The following is a 15,751-nucleotide window of genomic DNA, read 5'->3' on the forward strand; positions in this document are numbered from 1 at the left end:
CACACGCTTCACAACGCGAGTGGGCAGCGTGCCACTCGGAGAAAAGGGAGAAAGAAAAAAGAGACAGGCTGTCCGGAGGACCCGGTTGAGATGGCATGTGTGCATTCTTTACAACTGTAAGTCGTATAACTTATATTGTCAGTTCATTTAAGCCTGTATTAGTCTATAGTTCTTGCACATTTTTAGTTTCACCTTCACCTGCTAGCTAAATTGCACGTGGCTGTTTATTCTATACAACGCCCTTGATATCATATCATGGCATAGTAGGCTAAACCGTGATTATTTCATACATTCATGAAACATATTGGGGAAAATTCATTCAACATAATTCACAGCCAAATAACAATTAAAAGTATGTCATTTGAACATTTATAACCTAACCTGGCAGGCACTGCCTCAGTTTTGGTGTCTGCTGCGGTGCGCAGCGCTGTTCGGACCGTGCGCCGCTGCCCTTTTTCCTCCATAAACTCCGCTCTCAGCTCCTCTGCCAGCTGCTGCATGAACTTCCTCCGGGACATTTTACAGCTGGTGTACTCCTGGGAGAGGATGTGTGTAATGATTCCAGCCAGTTGTAGCATGTATAAAGTTATATGAACACATAGACAGCTACCGGCCATCTACGTGTACCGCGCCTTTCACAGAGTGATCGCCCGGCGCTTTTCTTCCGATTCAGAACCGAGTCCATCCACGCCGTAGCCTACGTTACCGACTCTGGCTTTGCCTTCGGCCCATCGGTGATGCCCACACTTGTTACTGGAGACCGCTAGTTACGTTTCTCTGACAGAGACTATGGTAGTTACTAAGCAACCAAGATGCATCTTCAAGATTAAAAACAAAACCGCAAAAACCCAAGAGGTCAATATGACAGTGTATGGCCAAAATAGGTAAAAGTGATTGTATTTTCTTTGACTTTTGTGTAATGTACAGTATATAAAAACAATTTTAAATGAAAATACAGACCATTTTTGGAAAATTCAGGTACCAGCAGTATTGTATTTTTTTTTTTTTATTTAGCAAAGTTATTACACATATAAATTTCAAAACTGTCAAAATGACTGTCCTGGCCGTTCTAGTGTTAAGGAACAGGCCACAGGGGACCATCTAGCAGCATGTATGCTACTCAGCATTAATGGGCCAACTCTTTCTGAATTCCCCTATATGGAATTATTTTTCCAAAAGCCAAGAAAAATCAAATGCACACAGCAAGGCTGCCAACTTTGCCACTGAGGCAAATATGCAATTAGTTTCATTATGAATGGTTTCATACTATAGCCTACTTTGGGTTTTGGTTTCCCTATGAAGAATTTCTTGTAAAATTCATGTTGTAGACCTACAGTTCCTCAGAAATACAGTTCAATCAAAACAAAATGAAAATATGCCTCATTATGTGTGAATAGAGGTGAATAAATATATTTTTTGTTTGTGTTGCAGCGAAGTGTCAGTTCCGTCTAATACGTAAAACATTTGGCGGCGGGACTGGGGCGGGGGGGGGGGTGTTCCGACAGATCTGCCCCCACTGCTGAAGAAATTCCTAGAGGAAACACTGAGCTGTCTGGATTTACCCTGCAGAGATCTGAGGAGCAGTTAACCATAGTCCTCACAAATCCACCGGAGGTTAGAACGCCAACACAGAGACAGAGGAAGGGGACGGAGATTCTGCCGAAAACATGAGATCCGGTGGAATTTGCGGTGGCACCGGAGCAATCCCGGAAGTGGAAGGTCGTGGATTTAAACTAGGATCTTGATGAAAACGTTGGGAAATGCCCATTTGTGGTGGTCTCACAGAAAAAGAATCACGCAGTGACTGAGGGCCAGATGTACGTACAATTTGCGAATGTAGCGTTATCAGCGCTGCGGCCAACGCGCACGCTGTGATACTTCAGCTCACGTCGTATTTACCAAACCTGCAGTTCATCGGGTAATCAGCGCCTTTCTCCACCCACTATATACCGTAAATTGCTGCCATTTCACCAGGAGACATATGCCAGGCACAGGCGGCTTTTGTACATACCGCGGAATACATAATTAGGCGCACTTTACGCTTCCCCTCCCATCTCTTTATGGGAAACTCCCACTGTCCCCTTGACCCTCCCGTGAATGCATATGCGTGACACGGAAAAGCGCAATGCGCAGTGCGGCCTGTTTGTACATACCTCGCCATGCTTTGACGCACACGTTGCGAAACAACTACGCCCAAAGCGGGCGCAAAAGCATTAGTACATCTGGCCCTGAATGTAACTTATAATGATGGCATGAGACTTGTTCTAAAGCTACCAAGAGGGTGTAGTGCTGGTCAAATGTTTGTTGGTGTGCCTACCTGCTCTGCCGTAATAAGAAATCTTTAGGCTTTAGTCCACACTGATATTAGCACTTTTTCATCCAACTGTGGAGACATTGGCGCTCCTTTTTATATATTACAGGCGAAGGTCTTCTAGTGGATGGTAGGCGTACATTAGGGGTGGGGAAAAAAATCGATACAGCATAGTATCGCAATATTTTTCCTGGCAACACTGTATCGATACACAGACGCCAAGTATCGATCTTTTATGTTATATGTGTTGGTCAGTTTGTCTGCTTGACAATCCCATTTTGCAGCAATAAAATTGAAGTGAGATGAACAGACAGAGAAATTTATCTTTTTAGATAAAACAGATGTTGACAAAACTTTCCTTTGGGGACATCATTTGAAATTGGGAAGAATTTGAAGTTGGAAAAAAGGTAATACATTGCAATATATCGCAGAATATTGTAATATGTTTAAAATTGCAATAATATCGTATCGTGACAGGTATCGTGATGATATCGTATCGTGAGGCCTCTGGTGATTCCCACCCCTAGCGTACATTCCATGGCAATAAAGTACTGAATCTTGAAAGTAAGGAATCTTGAATCTTGTTTATATTCTCTGTTGATCCTGTATTTTAAACGTTCCTGCGTTCCTCACCTTCATCCCTTCCTCCCAGCTGATCCACAGGTCCCCCCGGGTGAGGAAGCACGCCACCGCGTGCCTGGCCAGGTGGTGGATCCAGCCCTCCTGCCTCAGCTGCGTCATGATGGCGTCTATCCAGGGGAAACCGGTCTTCGCCTCGGCCCACTTGGCCAGCGCTTCGGGGTTTTTGTCCCAGGGGATGCGGACGCAGATGGGGTTCCCCTCCATTTTGTCGAAGCGCGGGTTGTTGGTGGCTGTGGTGTAGAAGAACTCCCGCCACAGTAACTGGCCATACAGGGAGAGTGGAGGGGAGCTGTTCTTTTTCACCTGGATCAAAATAAACATTGAGAGAATAGAGAATATTAGCCCAAAAAGACACAGGGTTAAAGGGTAACTACCATTTTTTTTTTTACCCTATGTTCCTATGTTTTTGTGTCTAAGTGACTGATGGGAACAACAATCTTTGACATTGGTCCAGTATTAAGAGAGATCGCTGCAGTCAGAGAAACAAGCTACAATGTAAGTTAACAGGACAACTGTCCAACTTGTGCGCCTTCACTAAAGTGCTCGTTTTACTGCTGACATTGATATTTTAAGTGTCTGACAACATTATGGAAAGGATTTCTAAGGAAGTCGCCCTTTCTCTTAAAGAGTAAGTTCCTTTTTTTAAAACATAAAAACATCCGCGAAATTGCATTTGCTAAACCCACCAGACTCCATGTATATAATCAGTAATTTTAGCATCGTAAAATACACTTCATATAAAGTGGACAAAAACAAAATAAAACTATGAAAAGCCATTTTGGGTCATCTTTCCACTTTTCCAACCACCACAACTCTAGTTTTGGTTGAAATAAATACATAATTTTCAGATTTACATGTGGAAATATGTTGGCTCTTTTTAAATGGAGTCTGGTGGGGTTAGCTCTAGCGACCTCAGAGCTGTTTCTGGTTAAACAGAAAGGTCTTAAAGAGGTTTTAAAAGGTCTATCTCTGTAGGGATCCTTTCCATAATGTTGTCAGACACTTAGAATATTAATCTGAGTCTGTCAGCGGCAAAACGAGCACTTTTAAATGGACAAAATGGACGATTTGTCCTGTAGGGTTACATTGCAGCCCGTTCTGTGGCTGCCGGTTACAGTGTTCACACTTAATACTGGACTAAGTTCAAAGACTGTTGATCCCATCAGTCACTTACACACAAAAACATAGGAAAATAGGGTAAGGATGAAAAAAAAAATCGTAAACGTAAAAGAAATAACAATAAAAAAAGATCCTTTAAGTACAGAACGTTATGGTTTTAATATAATCATAAAACTATGGTATGAACTGTAGGCATTCTGGCTGTGGCAGAGCTTTTAATAAAATAGCATTTATTTTAGCAACATTAATATGTTTTTAGGCTTTAGTGTCTACATTTTAAATTTAAAAGTGAATAGGATTTGAATTCTGGTCCAGAAGAATCCCCCTAACCCTTAACTGTGCATGATTACAGACCTACACTGTGACGCACAAATATGACAACACCTGCGAAAGTGTGCGCAGGACATTTGCACGAGGTTATTCCCCATACTGCCAGCAGGAGTTGCTATGAAAAACGGCTTCACACAGAGGGCAAGGAAGCCCTGGATGAGTTGTAAGCAGACCTTGCGGTAGAGGTCCGTGAGCTTGAAGTAGAAGAGGCGGCAGGAGAGGCAGCCGAAGCGCAGGTACGGGCTGAGGCCGGTCGGGCTGGCCAGCAGCGAGTTGGCGTTCATTCTGGGACGCTCGAAATTAGCCACCCACGCCTGGGAGACGACAGAGAGGGAGGGAGGAAGGGATGGATGGAAGATGGTAGATACAGGGCACAGTTCTGAAAAAAACCCATCATCATTCTTAACCCTCTGAGGTCTAAGGGCATGTTTAGATATCTCCTTGAATGCTCCTTTTAAGGGAGCATATTGCATATATCTCCATGTGTTTCATATCAAAATGTCCAGAACAAACTCAGCTTTCTGTATAGCCCAAATTTGTTCCAGAGCAACGTGCAAAGAGACAATTTGGCCCTAAAGTGGAAATATTTCTCAAACCTCTTGTGAAAACATATCTATACTTAGTTGTTTTGGTGCTTGAAATGAGTTTACAAAAGTCTTGGGTTCACAAAAGTAGCGTAATGCATGAATGAAATAGCAAAGAAATGTCTAAAAAAGCCATGCATGGGGGGCTAAAAACAGGAGGGGCAGTACTGACTTTTCTCTCCAGATGGCGCTCTATCCTGGTCAAAGCCTCGGTCTCTCCTCCGGGCCACACGGCTGTCGGCAGGCCCTCGGTGTCGAAGCCTGGAAACAATGGGATAGATCAACCTTCCGGCTTTTGATACTGGGGGGGCAGCACTCACATACAGTACGTGCTGTCTCGCCTGGTCGTAACACTGCAGCACAGGTGTTTAGTTTCCAAACAGAATTAGCGGAAGCCTTTTAACCTTCTGTGAATAGAAACCAGACATCTGGATGGACACTCAAAGAAGCTGATCAATCCTGTAGTGAGGATTTAGACCAGATGCACCTTTAAATAGAAAAACAGGACTGACAGTTTAAGGCTGGCTTAAACTTCCAGGCGTGTTTATCATGGAAGGGATTGTTTTTTTTAAAGTATTATTCTTGTCCTTTTGGTGTGGCGCACAACTAGGACGAAATTTATTGTGAACCTAAATTGATACGCGGCTGGATAAAAAATTTGTGAGGGGCCGGATTTGGCGAGCGGGCCTTGAGTTTGACACGTGTGGTTTAGGTGTTCTCCTCCTGCTGCCTACGCACCCAAAGGCTCGTAAAGTCTGTCCAGGTCTATGTGCAGAGATGTGCGTTTGTTTTTCTCACCCAGCTCCTCCAGCGACGGGACCCCGTACTTGTCTCCGTGGTCCTCAGAGATGGGGGTGACGCAGCCGGCCATCAGGGCGTCCGACAGAGTCTCCACGGGCATCTCGGGAGGATCCAGCCGACTGATCAGAGTCTGGAAACGCTTGTAGGTGAGAGGAGGCTGCCCGCCATTCAGCTCTATGATCCTGGGGATGGGTGGAGACAGAGCCTGCTCAAATTCCACATCGAATAAATCTTAGGCTGCACAGCAACATACTAGGGGTGGGGAAAAATATGTATTGCAATGTTTTTGTGACGATTTTTAAAAACGGTTCTTTCTTTTCCGGTCACAGGGACACGACAACTTTCATACCAAGTGCTGATTTGCCTTACAACGCTGACATGGTTGACTGTATATGTATAAACTATCAGCCTTTAAGGTACTTCAGGTAATTTCTAAATTCTGGTCCCTCATAGCAGTTTGAAAAAGACATGGAGGACAGCCCCCCAAGACATTTCTGTAAATTATGGGTAATTGTGGCTGCCAAATAGCATTGAGAAGGGGTTTCGGGGGCATTCGTCAGTCACCTACTTGTCAGTCAACTATGGAATGATGCAGTTTGCACCCACATAGATCTAAGTGCTGCCCCCAGATGGTGCGCTGGTCAAATTGTGGTTGAAAAAAAATAAAAAAATAAAAAATGGATGACGAGTCGGACTCGGTCCTACATGAAATTGAAGACCTCTTTGTCGTAAATTCCAGATTTCAAGACATTTTCAGACCTTAAAAATCCCAAATTTTATTTAACACGTTTCAAGACTTTAAGGACCCGCGGGGACCCTGCCATTACTATGGCATCACAATACTTCTAGAATCACAACAAATGTCATCACAGTACAAATCCAATCAGTCACCCATGTATAGTGAAAAAAAATGTCATCGCTAAAACCATCCCACATCCTGTATGTTTGTATTTTCCTCACTTGTCCAGGTCGTAGAGGGTGTGCGACGTTTTGACATTGACCTCCACCCCCGCCTCCATGGCCAGCTTCTTGATGGCAGCGTCTCTCTCCTTCCCAAAAGGCTCGGAGTCATACTCAAAGGTCAGCCGAGAGATCTTCCACTCCTGAGACATACAGATAGAGACAGTTTGCCCACCAAAACGTCCCAAATGCGGCTATATCTTACCAACAGTCAATATTCAATGAGCAATGATGTATTAAAGAAAAAAATACATTTTCCAATTGAATGATCCAAAATTGATTCCTAAAATCCAAGAATCGATCTTAGTCTCTATCATAAGAAACTAGAAGAGCTAAGGAATCTAGTGGTACCAACTATTCAATTCAATTCAATTTTATTTATAGTATCAAATCATAACATAAGTTATCTCGAGACACTTTACAGATAGAGTAGGTCTAGACCACACTCTATAATTTACAAAGCCCCAACAATTCCAACAATTCCAGTAATTCCCTCAAGAGCAAGCAGTGCGACAGTGGCGAGGAAAAACTCCCTCTTGGGAAGAAACCTCGGATAGGCTTGGGTATAGGTTGGACTTCTTTGGTTTGCTAAAACAATATAAATAAATAAATATATATATATATATATATATATATATATATATATATATATATATAGATTTACATGTGGGTAAAGGGTATTCCACAATAACTTTGAATGCACCACAAGCTTGGTGAGGCGAGCTTCAAGTGTGATGATTCAACTTGTTCTCCTGACAAATGCAGCTGCAGACTGTTGGACCTCCCTCTGTTGGAATCCTCTACAGTGACATTCAGTGGCACTACAGTCACACCGTTTAACGTTAGCGGTCAGCATTTTAACCGTGTTTAACCCAGCTGCTAGCTAACGGTAGGCTAACGTTACCTGCTGCCGAGTGTAGTGGTATTAAGTATTAACTAGCGTCACATGGAGTGATGCTTCCGTTGCCTCTAACGTCCGTTTCGGATCACCAGAGAGCAACGCGGACATTTAAGAGGCACCGGAATGAGGCACCGAAATCCGCGTTGCTATTCATTCCGGTAGATACCGGTCGTTTAGGCACCGGTGCCTTGTTAGCACCTTGTACAATTGTAGAATCTCTTTCATATCAAGGGTAAATTGGTTTTGCAACTGAGAGAACTGGACTGGAGAGGAAGCAGCAACTCTTTGGCTTGAGGCAATGAGACATGTTGAAATGGGATTATCAGAGCTGGGTGCCGACGCTGACCTTAAATAGCCGCGGGAACACGTTGGCCGGTTGGCCCCGGATGACAAAAAGGCGAGAGTTGAGCTTCCGGAGGTTAGCGTCCAGATCCTCTAAGCACTGAAGGAGAAACCTGAAGAGGGAAGACAGAGAGGGGGTGGAGAACAGCATATGTATTACTGATCTACGGGGCTTTTTTGGCGACTTTTGTTACATCATCACAAAATGTATTTGAGCAACTTTTTGGTCCTGCCTTTGCAGGGGCGCTGAAATTACTGATGATTATCAAAACTCTCATTGTGGTAATATTTTGTGAAAGCACCAACAGTCAACCCTTCAATTTCGACGCAATATCGCCATCGATGTATATGGTCAAAGATATCGTGATATTTGATTGAAGAAGACAAATGATGACACTTAGTGAGTGGCTCAACAAAGACAAATGCAGAGGGGAAGCAGATACTTAAAGCGCCCATATTATGCTCATTTTCAGGTTCATAACTGTATTTTAAGATTGTACCAGAATAGGTTAACATGGTTTAATTTTCAAAAAACACCATATTATTGTTGTACTGCACAGCTCTCTCTCACTGCTGCAGATCCTCTTTTCACCTGGTTTCTGTTTTAGCTACAGAGTGAGACCTCTTTTCATCTTCTTCTTCTGTACCATCTTTGATTGCACTCGCACATGCTCAGTAGCTCAGATGTAGATCATGTCAGCTAGCTAACTCTAGAGACAGTAAAAGAAAGCCTGTTTTTCCAACTTTGGTCAGTTACAAGGCAGGATTAGCTGGGAGACTTAATAAATGAGGGCGCACATGTAAGTAATTCTTTTGTAGATTATGGTGAACTTGTGTGTGTTGTAGCAGTGCTTTGCTATTGAGAACGACGTAGCATGCTAGCGTTAGCATTAGCGTTAGCATGTTAATGCTAACTGTTAGCATGCTAACGAGCTAACGGTTGTGGTTAGCCAGCTCATTTCGGACTGTGACGTCACAGTCCGAGCCGATTTTGAACAGCTCACTAGGAGACTGAAGGCAGGACACATTCAGAAACCGTATCTCACTCAAAACAGCATGGATGGATTTTTTTCAAAGTTTGTCTGTGTGTGGAAGCACCAGAGACACAAAAGAACACCCCAAATCCCAGAAAAAGTGATTTTTTCATAATATGGGCACTTTAAGATTCTAACTTTTTGTCCTTCTCTATCATGACGCAATGTCTCGTTATTAATAAGTCAATGAAAGGAGTAAGGGCAGCAGCATCCTGTCCTGCAAGTTAGAAAGACTTCTGGCCAATATTACATCCATGTGTGTGTGTGTGTGTGTGTGTGTGTGTGTGTGTGTGTGTGTGTGTGTGTGTGTGTGTGTGTGTCTGTGTGTGTGCGCGCACACACCTTTAGTTGACTGTTGGAAATTTCAATTCATCATTAAGTACAGTTATATCGGCCACACACACACTGGCTGGTTATTTAATTACAAGAGACCTGATACCATGGTTTCCACAGATTGAAATCAAGTGATCAAATCAGTTTTTTATTGTTGTTCCATCCTCAAAAGCGTACAGAAGGATGAAAGACAATCCCTCAAGGATCAGGGTTGGAACCGTTACACAAAACTGGAGCATGGTACGAAGTAGTACACGTGTGAGATGTATGCAACAGTATCTGTTATACACAGTAAAGCACGTAAGCAAAAGTTAGTAACGTTACACCTCTGTGTCATTACAGCTCAGTGACTTATACAAAATGCAGCACGTGTGCTTCCATAAGATGCCTGGTAACAGGTACCACTTTATAACCAGAGGTCTAGCACCACCCATCTAGACTGAGCCGCAGTCCTGGTAATTAGCAAAACCTGACGGACCACAGACAAAGTGACGCCTAAAACTATCGGTAGCTGCAACTTTCGGACACACTGACAGATTCTGTACGTCATTCCTCGAACCCGTACCGCGTTTGGTCAACAGGTGCTTTTAGAGTCTTTGCTCCGTCATCTTGAGGTGAGCTACAAAGTCACCTTAAAACTAGATTATTTTATTAGCACGGAAGATTTTAAAAACAGGATATTGGAGGGCTCGCTCAGAGGCGGCGTTTGGCGTTTTAAGCCCCCCAACGTCGTCTTCCAGGCAGCGCTGCATGGCAGGCACTAGGGTTAGGTGCCTTGAAGTCGACGGTCGCAGCGATGCCATGAAGTCGACGGTGGGGGCTTAAAACCTCAGAGGCAAAGCTCCAGTTGGTAGTGATGGCCAAATGAAGCTTGGTGAACCATTTTCTCTTTTTTTCTGAGCCCACTAGATGGCGCTCTCTCTTTGACAAAGGGTTGAAAACACACTGAATTGCCATTCCTTTAACCTTTTTCCTTCTATTGTTGCAAATTCAAAATTCAAAATAAATAAAAAGTTTATATAAAACATCATGTTGAGTCGATTCTGAACCAATCAGCTGTTCGATCAGCTGAGAGGCCTGCGTTTCCCAGCATGCACTGGGTCCGCCTGCGTCCGCCTGGCTCTTGCAGTCGGTGAAAAGCAACTGCGCTACCTGCGTCTCAGAACTGCGGCCGCCTTGGTCTCGTGAGATTATCGTTGCCCACGTGTGCATGACGTCAGAGCAAGTCGGGATCAAGTCGCACACAAATCTAACCGGCATGCATTGGGCGCCGATCGCTGGTGATGGATTCTGCGCAGATCTGGCTCATCTCGAACGAGCCTATTCTCTCCCAGCAGGAGTAAAGAGAGAACAATAACTGAACCGTAGGGTGTGAATGAAAAGCAGGAAACCTTCATAAACAAGCAAATTGGTTTTACGCTGCTGTGTTGGAAAACCTTTGTGAGTCAAATTACGAATTACTTTGCTTTGTGGTAGGGCTGGGCGATATGGCCTAAAAATAAAATCCCTGATTTAAAAAAAAAAAAAAATCCGATTTAAGATTTAAATTGATTTTTTTCTCCCTCTACTTAAAATCAATCTGCAGAGGACAAAGAAAATGTTCAAAACAAGTTTTATTTTGTTTTGACTCATACACACACGCACACACACGGGGCATGTATACCATTATGATTATTCATGCCAATTTTGTGGAAATATAAATTGGTTTGAGTTTTTCTTTGGGGGCTTATATATTCAACTACAAAACGGATGCGTGAGATAAAGCTGTTTTCACACATACAGGTAATTCACTTCTCGTTCCTCGCTGAAAGTTCAAATCATTTTAACGTTATTGCGCAACCTTGCCCCTATTTTCACCTGTTGCTGAGTAACGTACATTAACATCACATGGTCTCTTGAATGTAGCATACCTGTAGCAAGCTCCTTCGTAGTGATAAAAACAAACGTGGAAGCGGAGCTCCGTGCTACAGAGCGGCGATTGTTAGTTGTTTAAGCCGCTACAGACCTCCGTCACAGCTCGGTCGTATCAGCAGCATTTAGTAGATCTGTTGAGCCGCAACAGAGTTCCTCAACACCGGCTCTGGTGCCCCGCATGGTGCTCCTTCAGGTCAGCTGTAGCTGGTGGTTCAGTTATCCCAGAATAGGTGACTCTCAGCCGGGGACAGAGCACCGCAAGCGGCCGGTCATTTCGGCGGAGATTACAGAAAAGTAAGTAATGAAACGACTGGTTAAGAAAATAATTAATGTTAGTCCCTGTCGCTGCCATGTTGTTTGTGTATCTCTATGGCAAACGTGCGGGGGGAGGGATGAGCCCGTTCGGAACTACGGGAGCGTCGGCGGATGTTAAGGAGAAAATCGATTTTTCATTTCAACAAATCCACGTTAACTACACATTTGAGTTAATCGATAAAATCGATTTATCGCCCAGCCCTACTTTGTGGGTGTTTTTGCTTTACCTCCCTTAAGAAATCATACACACATCCACACATACAGACATAAAAATATACACACATCCACACATAGACATAAAAACATCCACACATCCAGACATACAGATATAAAAACATCCACACATCCACACATACAGATATAAAAACATCCACACATACACACATAAAAACATCCACACATACACACATAAAAATATAAAAACATCCACACATACAGACATAAAAACATCCACACATCCACACATACAGACATAAAAACATACACACATCCACACATACAGACATAACAACATCCACACATACAGACATAACAACATCCACACATCCAGACATAACAACATCCACACATCCAGACATAACAACATCCACACATCCAGACATAACAACATCCACACAGTGCACGCTCAGTGCAATCGGACTCTGTGCAATAACTGCTGTGTCTACTGTTTTCTAGCTATTTGAGAACATGGAATGAATGTGTATGTGCGAGATGTGCTTGGGTGAGAATGTGCTAGTGTATGTGTGTATACATATATATATTTTATCTTTTTTACTCAATGCTGCCATTAATTTCATTGTACTATCTATCCATCTATCTAAATCATTAACCTGGCAACTGCTAACCAAAATGACAAGTACATCTACTGGACTAGTGTGGACTGGTAGCTGGAGAGATCCAGAGCCAGTTCAACTCCTGGGCACTGCTGAGGTGCTCTTGAGCAAGGCACCGAACTGAAGGGGTAGTGTGCAACCCGAGTGGAGGAAAAAAAGGACATTCTCTTTTGATCAATATACAATATCCAAAATCTAAAAGGATATCTAGTCTAATATCACGATATCAATATATATATATTCGAGTTCTTCCGCTCAAATTCAAAGGAAGAGAAAACAACGAGAAAGGGGAAACGGAGCGCAGAATGAAAGGGAAAACGCAGAGAGCAGGGGAACGAAGGGAAACGAGGCGGGGGAAATAAACGGGAAGCAGAGGAACGAGAGGGAGGAAACGGGAGGGAGGCAGGGGGGAGAGCGCCGAGCGAGGGGCGAGAGGGGAACGAGAGGGGAAGGAGAGGGGAAACGCAGGGAGGAGAGGAAAGGAAAGGGGCGCAGGTGGGAGAAACGTGAGGGGAACGGGGAGAGGAAGGAATGCGAGGAGGGGAGGGGAACGAGAGGGGGAAACGCCAGAGCAGGGGGAACGAGAGGGGGAAACGCCAGAGCAGGGGGAATGAGAAGGGGAAACGCCAGAGCAGGGGGAACGAGAGGGGGAAACGCCAGAGCAGGGGGAATGAGAAGGGAAACGCCAGAGCAGGGGGAACGAGAGGGGGAAACGCCAGAGCAGGGGGAATGAGAAGGGGAAACGCCAGAGCAGGGGGAATGAGAAGGGGAAACGCCAGAGCAGGGGGAACGAGAGGGGGAAACGCCAGAGCAGGGGGAATGAGAGGTAAGACACCTGTAACCCTCAGGCCTGGCAGAATTCAGCACATGAATGACGACTTGTTGTCTTTGGGAGCAGATGTACTGAACGTCTGGGTTTTCTCTTTAACTGCATTCATTCCCAGCGGGTATCCGCTGCGTAACGAGGAAGCCTTCCCCTAAGTAGGTCACGGTCACATAACCGCTCACATGTTTCATGCACTGACACACTTACCTACATCTCTTGCACAGACTACTCTCACATGCTCCTCTAGATGGGGAAACAATAACACCCCTAATTAGATGAGGGTCACACCTGCACGTGTCGGGACGAGTTTTAGTGCCTCGCTCTGAGTCTCCGTTGTCGACTTTCAAAATGAATTTCAAAATGCAATTGTCTTGGTGTGCATAGCCGAGGGACATCAAAATATGTGTGTGTGCAGAGATCATTGGCCTCGATTCCGTTGGATTGGTCCTAATTAGGGATGCACCGAAATGAAAATTCTTGGCTGAAACCGAAAACGGAAATGACCGAACCAAGACCGAAAACCCGAAACCGAAACACGAAAGAAATTATGCCAATTATTAGTACCATTGCATTTATGGCTATGACTGTGTACTAACTTTACTAAAATCAAGGCATTGCAATTGTATAAATTAATATTAAAGTTTAATTAAAAAAATATCTAGCAGAAATATGGCTACAATCTGATAGTCACATACAGTATACAGTAGCCTAAGAACAGAATAGCTTACCTATGTTATTATTATTATTACTATTATTATTTGAGGCACTTTCTTGCAGGGTTTCACTGAACATATCAGACAACGAGGGTGCATGCCCCTCATCTGGTGCAGAGAGACCAGTCTTTGTTTCTGCGCTCTGATCTCCTCCTGCGCTGGGCGCTGCTCCGTCTCCGTCTCCACGCGGGTTCTCCTCATCCATCGCGGCCTGGATCATTTCTCGTGCTAGTCCAAGTAATGGTCTTTATAACGCGGATCAAGTCCAGTCGCGATGAAGTGCAGAGGATCCGAATAGATCTCAGTGAAACGTGTGCTGACAGACTCTAAGAGCACTTTTCATTGTTTTCACTCCGTGGCCCGTCTCAACCTCGTTGCCTAGGAGACGCTTTGCAGGTGGAACGGATCGGGTACTGACACACGTGCAGGTCGCGGTTTCTGTTTGCGTCATCACAACATTTTCGGCCGTATTGTTACGGTGATAAAATTTCCGGTGGCCGAATATTCGGTGCATCCCTAGTCCTAATTTAACCTCTGTGCATGTTCTTGTAACCCTTAATGCAGCTGTTTTAGCTTCCCAAATTAAAAGGGTAATTGTCGCCATGGAGTCTGAAAGCAGTGCGCTTGTTTTACGTCACTGCCTTAGCCCAGATAAGTGGGACCCATTCAGCAATTTCCTGCCCCATTCAATTGAAAATGTGAAATCAGAAGAGTGAGAAACCAACATGAACAGCACACATTCGCCAAACTAAATGCCATAATTATTGCACAATGAATATGAATCATCGCTACTGAATCACTTCAAATTGCCTTGAGGAGGTTAAACCACCTCAACCCTCCTGTCCCACCTGGGAGTCCAATAAAAAAAAATAAAAAAAAAACTCATGCTGTGCAGACTTCCATCGGTTTATAAATGGGGATATCTCTGTGCGTGTGCCCCCACACATGTGCAGTACAGCAGCGGGGGGGCAGGGGACATCTCTGCGCCCTGTAGCGGCTTCTCCAGCAGGCCAAAACGGGCTCCCCCTCCTTCCCCCTCCACATTGCTACCTGGATGTGGACACGCCCGAATCTCTAACTTCACTTCCATTACATTACATTACATGTCATTTAGCGGACGCTTTTATCCAAAGCGACTTACAGTCAGAGGTTGAGCGCCTCTGGAGCAACTAGGGGTTAAGTGTCTTGCTCAGGGACACACTGGTTGATGTATTGCAGTGGGATTCAAACCCACGTCTCCCACACCAAAGGCATGTGTCATATTCACTGCGCCAACACCACCCCCATGTTATATTTTGGTCTTTAACACTCACGAAGACTCTCCGGAATATCAGTTTAGTCATCCAAAGGGCGATAGTGTATTTAAAGGAACACGCCGACTTATTGGGACGTTGCATCCTGTTGGTGATGCTGCCTGCCTGAGGAGCCATCCGACAGAACACCAGCTGACATGCTGGCAGTTAGCTTCAGGAAGTCACCTTTACTACATAAAGACCAAATGACAAGTGCATTTGCCTCACCGCTGAAGAACAAATGAGGTTTTCAAGTCTGTGGACATTGGGGGACAGGCCTGTGCGTGACTAATGTGTTTTCCTGCCGCCGCCGATCTGTTTAATGCATTTTTAATGTAACGATCAGCTTGATATCAGCAGGTCAATGACTTCCATACTGCCGGTTCCTCTGCCGGGGGTGTACAAATAGCAGCTCAGAGAACAAACGGGCCAGCGAGCAATGAATATTGGAGTGATATTGACTCTTCTCCCCTGCAGAGCAGATGGAACGTTTTACACAAG

At 44.4% G+C, this 15,751-nt stretch overlaps 1 protein-coding gene across 1 annotated transcript in view; it reads right to left on the bottom strand.

Moving 5' to 3' along the window:
- Positions 1-15,751, bottom strand: part of LOC120559514 (cryptochrome-1-like) — a 34,223-nt gene that overhangs the window by 11,295 nt on the left and 7,177 nt on the right. The window contains exons 3-8 of the mRNA XM_039801234.1: positions 7,995-8,103; positions 6,748-6,890; positions 5,785-5,969; positions 5,159-5,247; positions 4,576-4,716; positions 2,945-3,256 (exon numbers count right to left, since the gene is read on the bottom strand). Of these exons, the coding sequence (XP_039657168.1) occupies positions 2,945-3,256; positions 4,576-4,716; positions 5,159-5,247; positions 5,785-5,969; positions 6,748-6,890; positions 7,995-8,103 (979 nt within the window). The remainder of the gene's footprint in view (positions 1-2,944; positions 3,257-4,575; positions 4,717-5,158; positions 5,248-5,784; positions 5,970-6,747; positions 6,891-7,994; positions 8,104-15,751) is intronic.

This window comes from Perca fluviatilis, chromosome 5 (genome assembly GCF_010015445.1).
Source record: "Perca fluviatilis chromosome 5, GENO_Pfluv_1.0, whole genome shotgun sequence".
NCBI classification, from domain to species: domain Eukaryota; kingdom Metazoa; phylum Chordata; class Actinopteri; order Perciformes; family Percidae; genus Perca; species Perca fluviatilis.